Source organism: Leguminivora glycinivorella, chromosome 23 (genome assembly GCF_023078275.1).
Source record: "Leguminivora glycinivorella isolate SPB_JAAS2020 chromosome 23, LegGlyc_1.1, whole genome shotgun sequence".
Taxonomy (NCBI): Eukaryota; Metazoa; Arthropoda; class Insecta; order Lepidoptera; family Tortricidae; genus Leguminivora; species Leguminivora glycinivorella.
This window is the reverse complement of record NC_062993.1, coordinates 3,349,567-3,372,381: the sequence shown is the minus strand read 5'-3', so window position 1 is coordinate 3,372,381 and position 22,815 is coordinate 3,349,567. Positions and strand designations below refer to the sequence as shown.

Here is a 22,815-nt window from a genome sequence, read left to right as displayed (position 1 = left end):
CTAGCATCCCAGAAACTAAAAGATTTTTAGATACTTGAAATCAAAATATTTAACTAACAAACATATAAGATAGACATTATGTTCTTACATTTTCAAGAACCGTAGATATTTATTTAACGTTCAATGCGAGATAAACTGGTTATTTTACCCGCACTCGCATTAACTTCACTTCGTGCGGTAGTATTTCTTAAATTTTGCGTGGTGCAGCGCTTAGTCTCGCCACGGCAAGTTTGCCATTACAAAAATGCTGACCACCGCTTTTAGTGGAAAGTGTCAAATTCTGGATTCATGCCGCACGTTTAATTTTATTTAACAATTAAACTAAGTCCCTAATCCAGCCCTATCCTCGTCCTGTAGCAGCAGCTTTTGTTGCAGAGCCGCAACAAGGCGCTAGCCGCCGGCTCCTCCCCCGGCTCCCCCCGGGCCACTCCCCGCAGACCCATCGCCAAGGTCGACGCCACCACCTACCGGCCCACCCGCCTCGGAGCCGGCCCTCTGGCCGCCCTCCTGGACTCCCCTGCTGAACACTTCGCCAGCCTCCATCGGCGCGCTGGCGACACTAAACCTCCACAACAACAACTGCTTGAAGAGAGACAACAGTACCAAACTAGATCGCAAGAATCAGAGTCACAGGAGAGACAACAGCAGTTCCAAGCTCAAAGAATACAACAACAAGAACAGTTACAAAATCAACAAAGACAACAAGAACAGAATCAACAGAGACAACAAGTTTATCAGCAACAAGTTCAACAGACTAGACCTTCACAACAGTTTGTTCACACAAGACAACAATTCAATGCTCAAGTTTACAACTTAGAGCAACTGCAGGAAGAACAACGTCGGAATCAACAACAACTAGAACTGCTGCAACAACTGTATCAACAACAACAGAGGCAGCAACAGCTTTATCAGCAAGGTTTCCAGCCAGATCCAGAGAGATACCAGCTGGTTCCATATCAAGGAGAGTTCTCTCAGCGATTTGGTCTCCAGAGGAGGATCTCCCAAGAGTATCCACAGGACGAGTTCAACAGACCAGGGTATCAGACGGTGGTAGACCCTATCCAGAGAAGCATTGACCTTGACCTATTTGGGAGGCCAGCGAGTGACGAAAGCGCCGTTTAGCAGTTGAGCAAACATGAAGTGACCCTTTAGATTATTATGAGCTTACTTGAGTAACGCGGAAGAGTTTCGACACTGTTAAGAATAACGATGTTGTTGGTAGAAAATATACATAATATATTTATGAAAGTTGTTTACACAAATCAACTTATTCTAATAAAATATTGATAAATTGTGTTGTAAGAATGAAGTTACGTCAAAAACATTCGTTCGCTGTCTTTTTAAACAACACAAGCTAAATTAGTTTTGGATACGTTTTCCAAAAACTTAAATAATATAAGTTTAAAAAAGTAGAAAATTTTAATATGAATATAAACAGAAACTAAGAAAGTGCAGCTATGGGTGTAAGTAGATGTATTTTTTAACTAAAATTTTTTAGTGTCCATCGAGAAAATTCCAGACTAATCTTAGAATTAAATGTTTTTTCATGTATATCAATTTGACCTTACTAGTATTCGATATCAGATCATATTTGCAAACTAAATCAATCTAATTATGTATGGCTTTTGATTTAAACGATAATAAGTATAACACGATCTTCTAATTAATCACATTTACAAAATTCAGGTCACACGTGCATCTGAGTAGTCACTTCAAATCTCATTTTAAATTGATCTTTATATATATTAACTTGAGACGTTATTTTAGTTGAGATGAGACACTCCTCATTTGTCAAAGATGGACGCGTGAGTGTAGTGCCCTTCTAATATTGCGACATTTTCTGACCTCGACTTAACGGTTCTGATGCATCCTTTCAATTGCAACAAGGATGAACAAGATTGCACTCTATGATCATAATCATAAGTTATTTCATAAAATAAAAAATACTTCATTCGATTCACACTCGCAAAAAGTGCGAAATTGCCTCTCACTTTTACATTTTTAGATCTTTTTGTGTCGTAACTGAAATCTTGGTCTTTTTGGATTTGTAACAATCGAATTTATTATCCTCGGGTTAAAACGTGCCTGAAAAGAAAAATAAATCGAGCATGTCAAATGGTCCATCAGAAAGGCTAAATTTCACACAAGTTCGTATTATTTTTATTTAAATAAAGATTTTCTTACTAGCTTAGCCTTAACAACTCATGTTAACTTTTATAAAGGTGCACTTTTATTTAGATTAAAAGAAAATGTTATTGAATTATAATTTCCATTCCGTTACTATTTTTATAGACACTGTAGCTATGATGGTAACGGAATGGAAGATATTAAAATAATATATGTAAATTTAGCAATACAGTTTATCGCAAAATTATTATCGAAAAAGGTCGTTATTCTGAGTAGATAGGGAAAATAACATAAAAAAGACAATAAATAAAACCGTACATTCACCTGCAATAACATGTTACTCCTTGAAGGCCGCAATAGTATCTGTCATGGTACTATCTGCCTTCAAAGACTAATTAATATTAATAATTTTATTGCTGGTGACTACTAGACAACTTCAAATAAAATTTTGTCTAAATTAAAAAAAAAAGTCTCCTTATATAAACTTTTTCAGTTAAGTGTGCAAATAGAGATAAAGCTAACATTTTAGTGAGGATCTTAAAACTAACTTAAGAAAATAAAACTACAAATTGTCGTTTAAAAGCACAAAGTCCCTCTCTTGACACTATCATACTCGAAAATTTAAACTTTCCGAGAGGCGAGCAATGCAGCTCAGAGATTAGGACAGTAATTATTATCTAAGTTAATTTAAGATGACCACAACGCCCTTGATCAGCGTAGCCACTTTCATTCACTCTATGACAATTTGTCAATGTATTTATGTCTGTTTTATTGATGAGATTTTGAACTGGCTTTCCATTGGGTAGATGGTCAATGAACCATGTAAATGAATTATGGAAAAGTGGATTTGCTGTATAAATATGCTGTGGCAGGGGCGAGTGCAAATAACTGTAAATTTGTCTGACTTTTGGATTATCGTTTCTGACAAATTGAAGGACTTAAATAGTTTCAGTCGTTTTGTAATTTCTGAATATTTTAACAATTTATTTAGAGGAAGGCGTAAAACACAAACAGTTGTGAAATATATAAACTGTTGTTATTAGTTATTTTTATGTTTATATACAATATTTAAAAAAAGCAATATTTTTATTAATGCTGACAGTTCTATGACTAATAACTACATAGTTTGAGTAAAAAATGACTTTGAAAGCTAATGTTCTAAATTTCAACCTTTTTTTAAAATTAGGTATTAACAACTAATTTTAATTCTGTGATATACTCGTAATATTTTTACTAAGGTCAGTAATTTACGTAAATTTGATATAAATATGATGTTAAGGAACAATTAAAATATTTTTTTTTGATATTACTTAGATTTAAGGAATGTTATATTTAATTAATGAATAATTTAACTAATTTGTATATAATTGTAATAAAAATAAAAGCTTGCCAAGTTATTCGTGTTTTATTGATCCCAAGTACCTCCAAAAAATTAGAGCTAGCAGAATATTTATTAGTAAAAGTTTTGCTCAATCTCACTTGGTTTTTCATATACTTTGAAGCAACGAAAAATATTCGTTTTTAATATGAGCTTGTAATTTCGATAATAAGACACTTAAGTTTGTCATGAAACAGTAGGTATGATTGTTCATGTAGATAGTGTATGAAAACGCAATTGTCTGTAAAATATCGTCTTTGTCCACATATAAATTAATTGCTTGGTAAATATAGGATGTGTCGAACTTCAAAAGTATATTGTACGTATAAGGTTACATTTTCCTTAGAAAATAACGTCGCTTAGGGCGTTTTTCTTTAGGTATATGGAGGGTTGTAGAGTTCTATTTCATTAGGGGTCAGTATTCGACACCATATTTACCGAAAAGGGTTAAAACACAAGTGAAGGCGGGGTTAGTTACTTGTCAAACGTAGTTTACATAATTATAATTGACTATTCCTTTCTGGAAGGAAAGATCGAACTTAACCACTGCAATATAATCTAAATTACACACACGTTTTAAAATTGTATTTTGAAATAACAAAAATTACAAACAGACATGAACGAAAAATAACTTCAAATTTCTAAAAAAAAATCATTTCTTCCATGCCGTTAGCGCATTGTAAAATATATAGTAACGGAATGGACGTAAAAATCTTGGCTATACAATCGAAATTACAAGCTCGTTTTAAAATTACATTCTGAAATGACAGAAATTACAAACAGCAAAAAAAATCTATAAATTGACATTTGCTTCCATGCCGTTACTGCATTGCAAAATAAATAGTAACGGAATGGACGTAAAATTTTTTGTTAAATGTTTTTATTATAATATAAGCATCGGTAGAAATCGTTGCTGTGAAAAAATATAACCTAATACTTTAAGTAGGTGTCTATGAGGTTTAATGCAAAAACACAAATTACGAAATACTTAATCTATTATAAGGTTAGATGCACCAAAAAGATTAAAAACCAAGGTATCCTTTTTAGCACTGACACGGATTAACTTAAATACATCTTAACGATGACCGAAACCGCAAAATATTTGTGAAAATGGCCAAATGTGGATGACTCGTGGCCTTGACCCAATTTGGGTGAAAGGCTGCAGTAATGTCAACCTTATTGCAAGTGCATAAGATCGATGCATTTTTACGTTAGGTCGAGATTGATCTAGCATGCTCATGTCCATAGATATGGAGATAACATAGACTACACAACTAGTTAAGATGCGTCCAATCGATAAAATGTAGGTACATTGTGTAGAACATAACACGATCTTAAAATTATTACCTTACTTATTTCATAATATCTAGCTTATCATAAAAAGTTATTTATATTTTCTGAGTTTTCATTTAAAGGTTAGTCAGACAGTAGGTTAGTATGATATTGATAATCAAATTGATACAAAAAAACATATTTTTGTAATACCTATTTAATGTACAGAAGTTTAACGAAAGTACCCTTTTACTTTTCGCCACAATAATTCATTTGAAGAAATAAAATACAAATATATTCATAGTACCTAATAGATCAACTAGACGCATCCTGATTGCAATAAAATGTGGCAGGGAAGGAAATTTTTATAAGCAGAATTTTTTTTCACTTAATTGTATCAGAATGGAAGTATTATTATTTAAAGACTCTTTGAATACCTACTTTTGAATACTTTCTATATTATTTTTCTTCTCAAATTTCGATAACTGTCTGTATGTCGGCTGTGTATCAGTACATACACCATCTATTGAGATATTTTGTCTGTGGTTAAGCTCGCTCATGTCACTATAAAGTGCTGCAACTCAATGACAACCAAATGTGTCTTCTATTCCGAAACTATTTAAGTTTGAATCTTTAGCTTAATCGTTTCTTAAATGGTTTCCAATTCATTGACCTTTGCCATCATTTTGTTGGCAAACGTAGCTCTCACTAATATGGTAATATGTTTATTTATAATTTTAACGCTTGATGCACTGGCCTCGATATTATATAATTTTATGGTCTGATGTAATAAACTAATAATAATAACTTTGGCTGGTGTTTTAATTATGATCAAGGATAGAAACAATAAATATTATCTTTTGGGTGAATCCACGTAAAAGTAACGTGAGTCACGACTTCATTGATTGTTTATTTGAACTACAGCTGCAAATGAAAGGATCTTAGATGCAATCGGGAAAGTAAGACTTATTTAGAGATAGATTTTAACTTGAACGAGCATCGTGAATAAATTGAACATGCCATAAAATCGTGACTCATGTTACTCTTGTCGCGGATTGACCCTTTTGATGCTACCTGCAGGAACCAGCCTGTACAACACTTTTAGTTAAATTAGCAAAAACATTTTTTTCATCGTTTTCATACACAGTAAATGAATTAATTAGTGTGAGAGACCCTTAAAAATAATATTCAAGTTAGTGTCAAGTGATTGACGGTACATGTCATGACGGGAAGTGGTAAAGGCAGTCACACACGTGTTCAGTAATTATTTTTGTTTTTTTAATAACTCGATAACCGTAAGAGTTAAGGCACTAGTTCCTTAGACAAATTAGTTGTATTTGATCTAAAGAACAATCCCTTAAAGTAAACGGAATTCAATAAAAACAGGGTGTATAGTTAAGGTAATAAATATGGGCACGGAGAAAATACCTACAATAAACACATTATACACGTTACTTAGTTCTTCGTTAAATTAATTTACAGTAAATATATCTTAGTGTTTTGAACCCTCACTCCTTGACCAGGAAGATCTAAAGGGTTGGAAACCATCTGGATGTATTATTAATTCATTATACCTACGTGACATGACACAATCCGTTCCGATAGATATATTTCATAAACTTAAATTTATTGATATTAATTGTACAACTCCGTATCACTTTTGACTTAGACCGAAGGGCAAAGGGCCGCACACTCGATTACCCTTCGCCGCGTCATCGGCTCGCCCTTGCAAATCTACTAGAAAATTATACCGCCCGGCCTTCAAGAAAGGCTGGCGAATGTGTAAACACGGTATTATACCTATCTTATACCTAATAGGCGGTAGGTATAGATACATGGTACTATTTGAAGCTACGAATATGTTATCTTTTATAGGAACTACCTAATATGTTATCTTGTATACATCGTAACTAAATGGCGTCGTAGAACGTTTAAGCAGAACGTTAAAGGAAAAAGTTACCGTATTTATACGTATGTAAGATGCTAGTTTAGAGAGGGTTGAAATTATAAGGTTACTATTTCTTTTCTAGCCAAGAATATGATATCTTTTTAAGCAACTAATGTGTCATATACACCATAACCAAATGGCGTCGCAGAACGTTTAAATAGAACTTTAATGGAAGAAGATAGGGCATTTTAGCAAGACCAAGACACTGGTTTAAAAAGGAGGTTTTTGTGCTGAAGTTAAAAAAAGAAGAAGTAATAGTCAATATAGAATCGCAGTCCTACTGCTACTACCTACTCCTGAAAAACTGATGACCTAATATGTAACTAATTTTTTTTTAAATATTTCTACGTCCGTACAAAACTAGTAACTATAAAGTATGTAAACTTTTTTGTATGCATGAGTTGAGTATGTTTATTTTATTGCTAATTAAGACTATTTATTTTCAGTCGAAGCTGAACTGCGAGGTGTTGTACGATGACCTGGCGTTCGAGGTCCGTTGGGCGGTAGCTGGGGACAGCATCGTGCTGCAGCTGGTATCTAAGCTGGGTGAGTAAGCTGTGTTATTAATAATATGATTCATGAAATTTAATAATAATTGACGTGGGAATTTATTTAAGATAATGTCTGCATCATTAATTTTAATTTGTCATCACTTTAAATGCCAAATTATAAATAAAAAATAAAGTTCAGTGTGGTGCAAAGACATGTAGGACACAAAAATAATCTACATGTATGGCCATGGAGTTTTATTATCTCCCGATTTATCTATGGGGACTGGACTGTATAATCCCAGTAAACTAATCAATTATAGCACCGAAAAAGCCTACATTGGGTCTTGAATAGGTAACTCACTTTTACATTGCCTTGTCAATGACTGTATAACCAATCTCTGATTTTACTGCGAATCATTCATCAACAAAATGCTTAACCCTTAAATGCATGACCTCGACGATGACTGTGCATTTAAGGGTTAAAGCAACACTTAACATTTCATAGACCTCTAGACCTTATACATGTCACAAACAGTGTGTAGTGTCTTAAAACATCGTGTACCTGCACCGTATTATACCAAACCAATCAACGATGTCGCTTATACTCAATGACCGAATATCCCGAAATTTAATTTGTAAGCCTTACACCATTGCCATAAGCCTTACTATCAGTGAGTGTGTAATGTCCCTAAATATCGTCTACCGTATTACGCCGAACCAATCTGCGATGTCGCTTATACGCAGTCCATGACCTTTTATCCATTATCCTGAGATTACGCTTCGTAGAACATAATTGCCATGAGACCGTATTCTGCTCTCTATGTATCAATAATGCAGTTTATGTAGTAGCAAATTATATTATTGAAAATTGATTGACTATACAATACTACACAAATTGAAATAAAGTAAAAGTGGCAAAAGTCATACTCGACGGGAATTTTTGAAACACCGATCCATTTTCCTTTATTCTATATGAAAATGTGTATAAGGGCCATTTTTTTCAAAGTTGTCCACCCCACTTTTTTTGTAACATTGGTATTTTTTACGCGATTCATACTCAGAATCGAGAGCTCTTTCGATCCTGATAGGAGAAAAAAAAGTCCCAAGATTTCCATACATTTTTTCGAACATTCCATTCCGTTACCGCCATACAAAATGTATGAAAAAGTGTAACAGAATGGGAAAAAAACCATGGGACACTTTTTTTCTCCTATTAGGATTAAAAAAGATCGCGGTTCTGAGTGGAAAACACATAAAAAAATTCAAATCTAAAAAAAAAAAGTGGGTGGACAACTTTGAAAAGAATGGCCCATAAATGAAATTTTATCTAATGCTTATGCTGCCATACATATACTTGACACCTGGTGCCGTAGCCGAATGGCATTTCTGCGACGCGAAACGAAAACGAAACGCTGAGAAAGGTAGTCTGGCTCTGTCGCGCCAATACGCAAGAGCGATAGAGATAGATATCTACGAGCGTTTAGTTTCGTGAGCGTTTATGCCATTCGGCTACGGGGCCTGGGTACGTAGCCGAATGGCTCAAACGCTCACGAAACGCTCACGAAACGCTCACGAAACGCTCACGAAACGCTCACGAAACGCTCACGAAACGACACGCTCGTAGATCATTCGGCTACGGCACCTGAGCTGATTAAGTGATTACTAACGCAATCAACTTTTTTTTTTAAATAATAATTATGTAACATTATGAAATAAAACTATGGAAACGGATTAAATCGCACCCGCGGATTCAGTCACCCGTTGACCACGAACGCTGTAAAGAGTTCGAAACGTCGGGATGTATTTAAATTCATTATACGCGATTTAATCCGTTTCCATAGTTTTATTTCATGACTAACTATCGCGATAACCGAAGACAAATATTATATGTAACATTATGTTGTTAAATTCTGAATAAGTCCCAATATTGTCACAGTATATAAGGGACATAATTACCGCGTTGCTTCCATGATTATTGTAATCAGTAACATTATTAACATTATAGTTATTTACGCCGACTATTGCCTGATGTACAATATTAACTAAATAATAATTATTATCTAATAAGAGTCATGTGTGGCTTATTAATATTATACAGGGTGTCCTTGTATTTACTATCCCTGTACCTCTCAAAATACATTTTGATATTGGATTAGTGCGAACAGCTACCAGATCCCTTGATGCTACGTAAAAACGATCTTATAAACATTCACAGATTGAAAAAATCCTGCTAGAAAAGTAAACTATTTTCAATGAAATATATATGAAAATGAAAATTTACAAATGCTACTTTTCATGCCAATCGATTCCACTTCTGTCAAGTATTAAAGCTACTTACTTTTAAGTACAAGTAGTCTCGAAGTCTTGAAGATAATAAGGATCTATTTATTCCTCAGACGACTCAAAGATATTTATTAAAGCTCTACAGACCGTAACAACTTCACTGGCTTTCTATACAATCAAAGTAAGATCAATTTACTTTAGATGAATTCTCGATGGTTGATTGACCTACGATAATAAAGTAGCAAAATGGTTGAAAATATTGATAAACTTTGTACCTAGGTTTGGTAGGCAGAAAGTAAGATTTTTTCGTTCATAACAGGCGTGTTATTAAAAATCTTACTTTCTAGAATAGGTACTACCGACACTGAGGTACACAGTCGTAAATCCTGACCAGAAATATATGACCATGTCCATGTTGCGGATTGTCATTAGAACTATTTTTAACCGCCTTCCAAATCTCAAGGGAAGGGGTTCTCAATTCGTCTGTTTTTTTTTAATGTTTGTTCCTCGATATCTCCGTCGTTACTGGACCGATTTTGAAATTTTTTTTTTGATAGAATGTATATACATACAGATTGATCCCATTTTTCTCAGAACCCAGTTCTGGTGGTGGGATCCTGGAGAAATCGAGGGAACTCCTCAAATCTGAAAGGCATACATATGGTGATTTTTGTGTTTTTAAAGGAACAGCATGCATTTACGTACGAAACAGTGACATTTGGTGCAGTGGAACTGCTGATGATGGCCAGAACGGAACTCTTCAAATCTGAACGGCACGCTTATAGTGACTTTGGTATTTTTATAAGAACAGCATGCACTTTCGTCCAGAACAGTGACATTTGGTGCAGTGGAATTGCTGATGATGGTCAGAACCTAACTCCTCAAATCTGAACGGCACACTTATAGTGTCTTTGGTATTTTTATAAGAACAGCATGCACTTACGTCCAGAACAGTGACATTTGGTGCAGTGGAACTGCTGATGAAGAGTGAGCCGCCCCTGGTTAGAGTTCCGTTCTGATAATCATTCTCATCTGTAAGTACTTCAGAATCATCCAAATTTCAAAATTGGTTCAGAAATGACGGAGATATCGAATAACAAACATTAAAAAATATACAGACGAATTGGTAACGTAATCCAACATTTGAAAGTATTTATCACCAGAACCCCAAAGGAAGGCGGTTTTTTTTTTCTTAAAAATTATATTCATACTATACTGAACTGTCACCCCATACATCTGAGTAACAGCGCCCTCCTGACTGAGTAGTCGTATATTTCTGGTCAGGTTTCACATATTTCCTTTCTTTTTTATCATTTATTTTATTTCTTACACTTTATTTAAATTAAACATTAATTAAGTATTCTAATGCTGAAGCTTGTTATAATGAATCGTTCAAATAACCTTCTATTGAAAGTAAAATTTCATCGCTATTCAGACTATTCAAACAATTGGATGCCATTGTCGTTAAACTGTGGCATTAGTCCGTTTTCCGTGATCCAATTTAGTCGATATTCATTTTAACGTGCACTCATCATCATCATCATCCTTCAATCACCCACTGATGAGCATAGGCCTCCCTTCGTGTACCCAATATGTGCAGTATAGTTTGTAATGTATGCAATGTGAGCCGTATAAATGAATTTTGATACATTTCGCACCCAAACCTATACGTTTTTTTTTCTTTACAGAGGATGGTGAATACATGTCTTTCGGTATCTCCGGCGACCCTCACCACTCCCAAATGGTTGGTGGCGACGTGGCTGTTGCGTGGGTGGACAAAACCACGCTCAAAGGATTCGCTGTAGACTATTACTTAGATGCTAAGAGCCAGTGCGCTGGCGTGAGGGGGTCTTGTCCTGATGAAGTATTTGTGGTGAGTTTGTATTTAATTTTTTTAAAGCATTTGACTCCATCAATGCTGTCTTGCTGACAAACCTATACTACATTTAAGGTGTCGCTGTGAAGTATTCTCACTGTCATCTTTATAGGTAATGTGTTGTCAAGGTTACAAGCTTTAGGACCACTTATTTTCCTTAGCTCCACTCTAGTAGTAAAGGCGTACCACAAGACCATGTTTTAGGCCCATTACTCTTTATTGTATGACTAATCTAAAAAGGGAATGCGAGAGAAAGAGGAACAGAGCAAGATATAGGAAAATCCTTCGGCATTTCTGGTGACCCTCACCACTCCTAGATGGTCGGTGGTGACATGGCCGTTGCGTGTGTAGACAAGAGCATGCTCAAAGGATTCGCTGTAGACTAGTTACTACCTGGATGCGAAGGGCCAGTGCGCTGGTGTGAGAGGTTCTTGTCCTGATGAAGTTCTTGTGGTAAGTTGGTACTTGACTTGTCTAAGGCATTTGACTTCATCAATTTAGTGTCGAAACTGTACCACATTTTAAGGTGTAGTAAAGCTGTCTAGTAAAGTATTTAAACAAAAATCTTTCTTATTGATGGGTTGTTGAGGTCATAAGCTCTGGGATCGCTTATTTTTCTTAAACTCAGATTTATATTGAAGGCGTAACACAAGGCTATATTTTGGGTACATTACTATTTATTTTTTGATATTTATTAACCTAAAGTGAAAAGAAGGGAGCAATGGTAGAAACATATTGTAATTGAACAGTAATATCTATACACAAGAAATATCAAAGTATCAAATAAGTAGGTAGGTGCAAATTTTACTACCTATACTACTACTACTACTACTACTACTTGGAAGTTTTTAATCACTATCGCTTGAAAAAACACACATCTATTCTTTATTTCCTGCTACCCTAAGGTTGTCTGGTAGAGATCGCGTACAGCGAGAAGACCGCCCGTTGCTACCTAAATGTTTAATGTAATTCTGCTACTTGTAAATCTGTTATCTGTGTGGTGCAATAAAAAATATTTACTTATTCATACTCATACTCATATATATGTGCCCCCCGCGCCTCCGCCGCGAACACACGTACCTACGAACTCTCGTCTATTTTTTTTATAAATTTTCGAGCTAACATGGCTAAAGTAACGTTACAAGCCATTGAAACGTTAATTCAAAAAGCGTTGCAACCGTTTGAATTAAAAATATCCGAAATTCACTTCAAGATTGACGCGATTTTAGCAAAATTAGAGCCGGCGAATATAAAAACTCAAACGAATAACGGCAAAGATGGCGATAAGTCAACACAACAAGAGCCACTTCATACTCCGAAGACCGACGAACCAGTGCCGAAGCCGACGAAAACAAGCCGAACAGCAGGTACGTCACCAGCAATAACTGCAACAACATCAGCTCGGACCGCGCGTGCGAACGCGAGATCGCTACTCACTCATGCCGTGAGCACCGCGCCTCAAGCACCTCGGAAATCTCTCTCACACCCAGCGCCCCCGACCGCAGCGCCCGTCTCCGTTGCTCCTGCCAGTAAGCATGTAGCCGTACCAACACTGAACCCGCCGCCGAATAACACCGAGTCAACCGAGTGCTCATCGGCGATTATCGATGACGCGCAGCGACCGCGTGTGGCCACTAAACCCGCTGATCTCGATGTACGATCGACCATGAAACCTGCCGAAGTTTCCGACGCGGATGATTTTGAAAACGACAACGAATGGAAATCTGCTTCTCGAAAACGTAATAGCAAGAAAATTGTGGTAGGTACGGGCTCCAACCATACTAAAATTAAAGGGGTTGAACGGCTAAAATATTTACAAGCATGGTCATTTAGACCTGATACGACACGTGAAGACGTATTAAGTTTTCTGAAAGAACAAGCAAACTCCGACGAATATTATGTGGAAAAGAGGATTATAAAAACAGAAAGACATGCGTCGTTCTTAATTGGCATTCCCGAAAATATTTATGACATTTTCAACTCGCCTACTGTGTGGCCCGCGCGCGTGCGATTCACAGAGTGGTTTCGAAGCGGCCCCCGCGCAGCGCGCGCGCGGGGTCACCAACGTCATCACTCCGGCGCAGATCTACCGACCGCCGCTGCCGGCGCTAGAGCATAGCGATAGCAAACGACCCGCACCAAACGCAACTCGTAAACCTGATGCACCGCGCAAACTCGTCGTTTGTCATCAAAACATTCGCGCACTTGACAATAAGACCCAGAAGATGGAAATATTGTTACGTAATGAACTGCAATGCGACGTGCTTGCAATCACAGAACATTGGTTAACCGACGACAAATTAAAATGTGTATGTCTAGATGAGTTTAGATTAATTTCATGTTTTTGCCGCTCGAGTTATGAACACGGTGGCTCGTGTATATATGTACGCACAAATTTAAAGGCTGTTGAAAATGTTTATTTAACTTCATTATCAGAGGAACGATACTGTGAAATATCGGCAGTCGATTTAATAGATTTTAACGTCACCATTGTTTGTATATACAGGTCTAACTGTGGAATAAGTAGTAACGAATTCCTCTGGTACTTAGAACGTCTGCTCGATAAAATAAGTACTGTGAATCGAGATTGCATAATATTAGGTGATACGAACATAGACGATACGGAGAGCAATGTTAGACCAGAATTAAAAAAATTATATGATCTACTTGCGACTCATGACTTTAGGAACTTGGTGAACTTTCCGACTAGGGTGACGGCTACCACATCCACCAGCCTCGACCATGTGTACTGGAACGGTGACCGCTCGACGCTGCGCGCCGCGCCCGTCGTCACGCACCTCAGCGACCACCTCGCCGTGCGCGCCGAGCTGCTGCGCCCGCGCGCCCCGCCCCGCCCCCTCACCCGCCGCGCAAGGCTTATCTCGCCGCGATCCTACCTCGAATTTAGACGGGCTATCCAAAGCGTAGATTGGGATGAAATTTTGCACCGTAACAATGAATCCGTAAACCGATTAACTATGTCCTTAATTACTGTTCTCAAAAATAAGTTTGAAATCTGCTTCCCTCTCAAAACTATTAATAACAGAAAATCAGATTCATGGGTAACGACTGAAATGTATAATATTAAAACATTAATGTTCGAAATAACTGATTTAGCAAACCGCTTACCGGATAACGTACATATAAAAAATCTTATCGCTAGTATGAGCTTAAAATATAATAGTCTACTTCATTCAAGAAAGGCAGTGTTTTACGAAAATAAAATTGTTAACAGTTCAAACACAATCAAAACAATGTGGGCGGTAATCAACAGAGAAAAAGGTAAGGCACCCCATGACCCTGTGGATTTTACTGACATCATTTTGGACTCAAATGGACATAAATTTACAACAAAAAAAGCGGCAGCAGATGCCATGAACAATAGACTCGCGAGCGCAGCTGCGACGTGCGGGGCGCCCCCCGCGGACGTGTCGCGCGCGCGCGCCCTGCTGCGCGCCGCCCGCCCGCCCTCGGACCGATGCATTAGACTGAAGCCATTCACACCTGACGAAGTATACCGCATCATCATTTCTAATTTAGCCAAAAAACCAACACGCGATATTTATGACCTCTCCGTGACGCTGATTAACTCCTCTGCAGCTGAACTGTCTCCTATTCTCACCGTCATATACAACAGGTGCCTCCGAGAAGGCGTCTTCCCTGATCCACTAAAGGAAAGCCGCATCTGTCCGCTTTATAAGGGTAAGGGAAGGAGGGACGACCTCGACGGCTACAGACCTGTTGCGATTATACCCGTACTAGCAAAGATCTTTGAGTATGGTCTAAGTTCAAGATTAACTGAATTTTTGAAATCAACTGACTCATTATCCGAGAGGCAATTCGCATACCGAAAAGGCCTGTCAACCACCACACTGACACGAGTGGTGGTTCGGCAAATTATGGAAGCACGCGAGCGCAAGACCCAGGTCGCTGTATTGTGTTGCGACTTGTCGAAGGCCTTCGACGTCGCGGATCGCGAAGTCCTAATCGACAAGCTGCAGCACTACGGTTTTGGAGGCTCTGCACTTGCACTAATAGCTGACTTACTACATAACAGGTCTCAAGTTGTGGTGGCTGATAGTGGTCGAGTACAATCGGACACAGTCTCCACGAGTATGGGCGTTGCCCAAGGATCGTCCGTCTCCAATATCCTCTTCACGCTACTGCTAAACGATCTTCCTAACGCCATCGATACCGGAGAGACGTTTATGTACGCTGACGATGTAGCTGTGGTGGTTGACGCCTCGACCTATGATGAACTCGAACACAAATTAAACTTAACCGCTGCATCTGTGTCAGAGTGGTTTATGGCTAACGGACTTATATTAAACATCAAAAAGACTCAGTTTATCCACTTTGACCTCTCAAGCCGACAAACAAGACCACTGTCAGTAACTGTTAACGGTAAGCGCATAGAACAAGTTTAGTAATGAATGCCACGTTTCTTGGGTTCGAGTTGAACAGCAGTCTCACGTGGAGTTGTCATATTGATAAAGTCTGCAGTAAACTGGCTACATCGTGCTTTGCACTTAAACGATTAGCGAGACTACTTCCGAAAGAAATGGTTCGGTCGTGCTATTTTGCGTCCATACACTCACACCTTCAGTATGGGGTCGAACTGTGGGCGGGAGCCGCTGATTGGGAAAGGGTGTTTCGTTTACAAAAACGGGCAGTAAGAGCTATAGTGCGGATCTCTCAAACCGAAACTGCCAAACCTCACTTTAAGTCACTCGGTATTATGACGCTACCATCTCTCCTTATTTTTAAAATGGCAATGATCACACGAGAAGAAGTAGACGCAACGCCCAACTGTAACACGGCCCCGCGCAGGTATGAGACCCGTAGCGCGCGCGCTAGAAAGCTGCCCTGCGTGTCACATAGACTCGCTAAGTCAGGGAAACTCACACACGTCATGGGTCGCAAGATCTATAATAACCTCCCGAATGCAATAATCGCTACACCTAATATAGCAACATTTAAAACCAAACTGAAAAATTGGCTTATAGAGCAGACGTTCTATGATTATAAGGAATTCTTTCTTTACAATAACCTAGTCTTGTACTAATAATTTCTATTTATTACGATTGTATTTGAAATATTGACATGTAATTTATTTATTACCAATAAACTGATTATGATTATGATTATGATTTTTTATTCAAGAAACAATACAGGTATACTTACATCGTATGGAAACCTTACGGGTATAGTGGATTTTATTTACTACAGTTGTAAATTTTGCGTCTACATAATTTTAAACTAGGTCCTAAGTATATAATTCTACTTCTCATATTTTTAGAGCCACCTACCATATATTCTGATTATATTAACTCCAGTATCCAAAGGTTGTCTGGAAGAGATCGCTCTTAAGCGATAAGACCGCCTGTTGTTACCTCTGTTTAATTTGTTTTGTTTCTTGTGTATTACTTGTAAACTATGTGAGGTGTGCAATAAAGAGTATTGTATTGTATTGTATTGTATAATATAAATAAGGAATACTATACTATAAACTGAATACTATTCACTTATCTTTGGTCTTTATAAATTCTAAGCTGGAGACTGTCCCTGTTATTTGACTAGTAATGTGGTTGCTAACGAGCACATTGGAATGCGAGGCACGCGGGCTTAATGCTCCCTAATCGTTTCTTTCAGTGGAATCATCAATAAAAGACGTTAGGTTGTAATTAAGTTCTGTGTCTTAGGAGATTAAATAGAACTCGATTTTCACATTTAAAAAAAACTGGCAGAAATATTTAAAAAAAATTGTAACCTTCAGAAAATAGGTAGGTACAAAATCATTTTTTAACGAATTTGAGTAAAAAAAATCATTTCAAAAATAAAACTTAAGGAACGAATTTTACCACAATACAGTTTCATACTTCAAAATAGTCTTTGCAATTTTAATTTCTTTACAGTTACATTGATTAAAAATGCTAATGGATAAAGGTGTAATAATAATAACAGGCCTTTGCATCTATAACAGATGATTCAAGCAGCATCCTTGCGACACTTACGTTCGTGGCTGTATAGCCCAATTCGAGAGAGGATCCCTCGTCCGCACACACGACAGGTGTATGCTCCCCCAGATGGGCGGGGGTTAGAGGCCTGCTCGTGACGCCTCATGCGTTTATCATTCAAGGAGGAGAACCAGGCGTTGTCGTGCTTGGATTGACCGTCATGGACAACACGGCGCCACGTGGGTCGGTCTTCGGCCAGCCGCTGCCACTGGTTGCATGGAATATCAAATGTGACCATGTCACGCTTCACGCAATCTTTAAAGCGCAGCATTGGCCGTCCGACCGGTCTCTTTGCATCTGCAACCTCTCCCAGCAGGATTTGACGTGGTAAACGAGTCTGCTCCATTCGATACACATGCCCGAGCCACCTCAGTCGCCTCTTCTTTAGTATGGCTGTGATACTAGGAAGCTGTGCCTCGGCTAGAACAGACTCGTTTGTCACGCGATCCTTCCATGTGATGCCCAGTATGCTCCGCACACAGCGCATGTGAAAGGAGTTCAGCCGGCGTTCTTGTTTTGCGTACGATGTCCAAGTTTCCGCTCCGTACAGAAGTGTAACATAAGATAAAGGTGTAACTGTCTATGAAATATTTAACAACGTTAATTTGTACTTTGTACGAGAGACTTCTATACATAATTCGCAAGAATTTTAACATGTTCTTATACAATTTAGCTAATTGCTACATTATCCAATCTTTGGATACAGAAACTCCTACATTACCACTTTAGAGCAAAAGGCATTGAATTACGGAACAACACGGTAAAGGGAGCGTTCAAGTATTACGTAATGCAATTCGGGAGGATGGAGGGGTCTTGTAAAACGTTACGTTGCGTTACAAGGGCGGGAGGGGGGTATTGAAACAACGTGTTACGTAACATTTGTTTTCCTGATTCTCCGCGATAGCTTCTAAACTAACACCTGACAAAGTATGAAACGGAAGGTGATAACTAAATTTACAATTTTTTAACATGTTTCCGTGGCTGCGTGACTTTCACAGAGGTTCATTATTCATGGCCGGTAACCATTCTACGAAATATCACACGGGACGCGATGACCACACATATTTTTGCCTGGCCCGCGGTCTAATATTTTCAGCATAGTCCTGTGACTATTATGCTGAAAATCCTGTCTGATTATACTGTTATAATAAAGAGTACTATTGCAATCGATTGTGACTTCAATGGTCACTTAAATGTTACGTTTACGTTTAGGGAGGGGGGTACAGGAAAACGTTACTGTGCATTATATGGGGGAGAGAAAGGGTGCAAAATCTTAAAAAAATGCGTTACGTAATACTTGAACGCTCCCCCCTAAATGTATTTTAAAATTTATTGAAATGCGAAAGATATTATACGGGGAAGTATGTATGTAGTAGATATCTCTTACCTTATCAAATCTTATGAAAATTAAGCTATAATATAATTATAGGAAGTATGATGCAAGAACTATTAAACTATCCCATTTGCCTCCCAAAATCGTGTTTCATGATCTTCAAATTTAAGTCTTAAACTTTAGTTGATAGAGTCGATATTCCTTTTAATTAGGAGTTGGAAGTACTCGTCAAGAATTCTCAACATTTCATTGCACGTCGCGAGCAGACATCGCTGAAACTGTAGTTTGGCTAGGGGCCAATTCAAAACTATTTGACATGCCGTGGGGGCCTATTTAAGTCATAAAGATACTAAAATGATAAGGTTTCAATAATTAACTGGGCCATTTTTTTTCAAAGTCGTCCACCCCACTTTTTTTTGTAACTTGGGTATTTTACGCGATTAATACTCAGAATCGCGAGGTCTTTCGATCCTGATAGGAGAAAAAAATGTCCCAAGATTTCCATTCATTTTTCCGAATCGTCCATTCCGTTACCGCCATACAAAATATATGCAAAATTGTAACGGAATGGGAAAAAACCTTGGGACACTTTTTTCTCCTATTAGAATTGAAAGAGCTCGCGATTCTGAGTGGAAACCACATAAAAATTTCTATATCCAAAAAAGTGGGGTGGACAGTTTTCAAAAAACTAAGTATCGAGATTTTTTCCGAATGTAAAGATCGTTTCATAAAACTTTTTTCAGATATTAAAAATATCAAATTGGGTTTTTAAGAATTGCTAGAGAAAAATCGGGCGACTCTAAAACTGTTAAGCATTAAATGTAGGTGTTTATTACCTTCTCTTCTCATTCACTGTAGATTGAGAAGAAAATACAATGTAGATTTTATTTCTAAATTTAAAACATACTTTCAGAATTAATATCAACAAAAACTGAGCAAAGCGATTGCTTTATTTGAACAACAGAGTATTTCATTTCGATGCTGAACTTGTTAGAGAAAGTTTGAAATATCAAGAATTCCTAATAAACAATTTTTCAGATGATGGAATATTATGGCAGGCGATTAAACAGAAGTAAGCCTCTGGAATTACTCGTTTTCAGAGCTATTGGAAACTTACTTATACATTAATTTTGCATTATGACAGTCGCATATTTTTAAATTAAGGGAAAAATGGAAAAGTTCAGACCTCCGGCAGGACACGAACCTGCGACCTATGGCTTTGCGAGCCATCTTGCTCCCAACTGCGCCACGGAGGGCTTTTGTATGTGTGCGAATTTATCCAGGCATTCCCTCAATTCTTACTTAAACGTCTTACTGCCTTGATAGTCGATTAATTTTAGATACCCTCAACTAACGACCAACTAATTTCAGGACGGCACCAACTCCATCCGTCTCCTCAACGCCGCGCTCGTCAACGGCTACAGCATCGTCACCTTTCAGAGAAGCCTCAAGGCTGCTGATGAACTGGACCTGGCTTTCCTGACCAACAGCAGCCAGCCTATCATCTGGGCCATTGGGCCTTTGAACTCGAAGAACGAGGTTTCCTACCATCATCACTTTACCAAGGTATGTCAATGTCTACAGCATCGTCACCTTCCAGAGAAGCCTCAAGGCTGCTGATGAACTGGACCTGGCTTTCCTCACCAACAGCAGCCAGCCTATCATCTGGGCCATTGGGCCTTTGAACTCGAAGAACGAGGTTTCCTACCATCATCACTTTACCAAGGTATGTCAATGTCTACAGCATCGTCACCTTCCAGTGAAGCCTCAAGGCTGCTGATGAACTGGACCTGGCTTTCCTCACCAACAGCAGCCAGCCTATCAACTGGGCCATTGGGCCTTTGAACTCGAAGAACGAAGTTTCCTACCATCATCACTTTACCAAGGTATGTCAATGTCTACAGCATCGTCACCTTCCAGTGAAGCCTCAAGGCTGCTGATGAACTGGACCTGGCTTTCCTCACCAACAGCAGCCAGCCTATCATCTGGGCCATTGGGCCTTTGAACTCGAAGAACGAGGTTTCCTACCATCATCACTTTAGCAAGGTATGTCAATGTCTACAGCATCGTCACCTTCCAGTGAAGCCTCAAGGCTGCTGATGAACTGGACCTGGCTTTCCTCACCAACAGCAGCCAGCCTATCAACTGGGCCATTGGGCCTTTGAACTCGAAGAACGAAGTTTCTTACCATCATCACTTTACCAAGGTATGTCATTTTCCTGAAATGATGATGCAAGCCAACATTTAAAACAATATCAATAACAACAACATTTTAAGGCTTTTCCTGACCGAACGAAGAGTCGTATTACCTACCACTAAATCAGCACTGTTTCCAAGGTATATAATACGCCATTTGCGGAAGTGCCGCAATCTAATAGACGCTGCTTAACTCACCATTATTATTGATGTTAGAGGCCGTTGGTAAAGCTTTTGGAAGTTTTGTCTAGCCGCTGATATGCAAATTATACATTTATAGTTACACTAAGTAGTAAGTAGTGCTCTAGATACTTACAAGTAAGATATTTTTATCCTTGTTCTGTTTTAAATTGGTTACATTCAATCTACGAGTCTAATCAACACAAAAATTCGACAGAATTTTCGTCAAGCTGCAAGATTGTACCAACGTAAATTAAGTATTTTAAATAAGTGCGTTTATTTTGAACATATGTACTGCTTAACAAAGAAAGCAATAAGTAACTGTCAAACTCCAGGAAAAAACTCTTTTTATTGCGTGAAAACTTAAATTAAATTAAAGGACAACGGCTCCCGTGGGACCAATAGCTCCAGTCCAATGTCGTTTTTGTTTTCCTTATAAGTTAAGGGTCTGCTGTGAATTCTGATAATTGTTGTATTTGTGCCTCTTTTGTTCTTAAAACGTATGAATTGATATTTTTCATAGCACCTCGATTATTTTCGACAATCTAGATGAATTTTAGATACCAACTGACACGGTTTTAAGTGAATTAAAAGAAAAAGAAAGCCTAAACTTTGATATTGTCTTCGGTTACCGCGATAGTTACTCATGAAATAAAACTATGGAAACGGATTAAATCGCGTATAATGAATTTAAAATACATCCCGACGTTTCGAACTCTTTACAGCGTTCGTGGTCAACGGGTGACTGAGGAAAAATTAAAATGTGCAAAAGCTACCCACTTACAAGAAAAAATAAATTAATAGTTTAAAAAACACTATAAAACACGCTTTTATAAATGCACGTAAAAGCCAAAAATAAATTATGGATCGTTCAAGTTGTCTCTATTTGTGAGCTGAAGTTTAAAAACTATGTGCTTTTAATTATAATATTTGATTGTAAAAGCGTGGGGCGCTGGAACAGGAAAGACTTTTTGTATAACTTGCTGATAAATCAAATTATGCTATGTTACGGGAAGGAGGTTACACAGATTGACGCGCTAACTGGAGTTGCAGCATGACTAGTAGGTTCTACATTAAACAGTCAAATCAATTAAAAAGTCAGTGTTCAAAGTAGGTACCAGTTTGTCGAACTATGCGCTAGTAGCGAGGAGAATCGACAGTCACCGACACTTAGAACGCCGCTTTTTTCCGGTAATCAAAGTACAAAAGGGGAAAGTGTCTACAGTGACAGGATGCAGAGTTCTTGTTCGTGGACGAGATATCTTTGGTTCTCTTTGGTAACCCTTAGGCGGCATATGTAAACGTTATGTTCTTATGCAACTTCATTCGCCAGGAAGTTCGGTTTAGTATTTGTTTACAAGAAAGTCTTTCCTGTTCCAGCGCCCCACGCTTTTACAATCAAATATTATAATTAAAAGCACATAGTTTTTAAACTTCAGCTCACAAATAGAGACAACTTGAACGATCCATAATTTATTTTTGGCTTTTACGTGCATTTATAAAAGCGTGTTTTATAGTGTTTTTTAAACTATTAATTTATTTTATACTTTTTAGTCATTAATAATGAAATACTTTCAACATTTATACATAAATTTATTTCAAGTAGGCGGATTTTACATGCCATTTGTGGCTTAACGTGTACTTATTGCTAATTGCTACTTAATAATAACTAGCGGCTACCTTCTTATTACGGTATTATCATAAAAATGTTTAT

General features: G+C 37.8%; 1 protein-coding gene across 5 annotated transcripts in view; it reads left to right on the top strand.

The window, feature by feature from the left end:
- The window catches only part of LOC125238437 (protein Skeletor, isoforms B/C), a 135,568-nt gene that overhangs the window by 93,297 nt on the left and 19,456 nt on the right, over positions 1-22,815 (top strand). For 4 of the 5 annotated variants that reach the window (XM_048145784.1, XM_048145782.1, XM_048145785.1 and 1 more), the window contains 3 exons: positions 7,172-7,271; positions 11,188-11,372; positions 20,097-20,291. In XM_048145784.1, the coding sequence (XP_048001741.1) occupies positions 7,172-7,271; positions 11,188-11,372; positions 20,097-20,291 (480 nt within the window). Of the gene's footprint in view, positions 1-375; positions 3,416-7,171; positions 7,272-11,187; positions 11,373-20,096; positions 20,292-22,815 lie in introns of those variants that run through there. The other variant, XM_048145787.1, reaches the window with a different exon arrangement.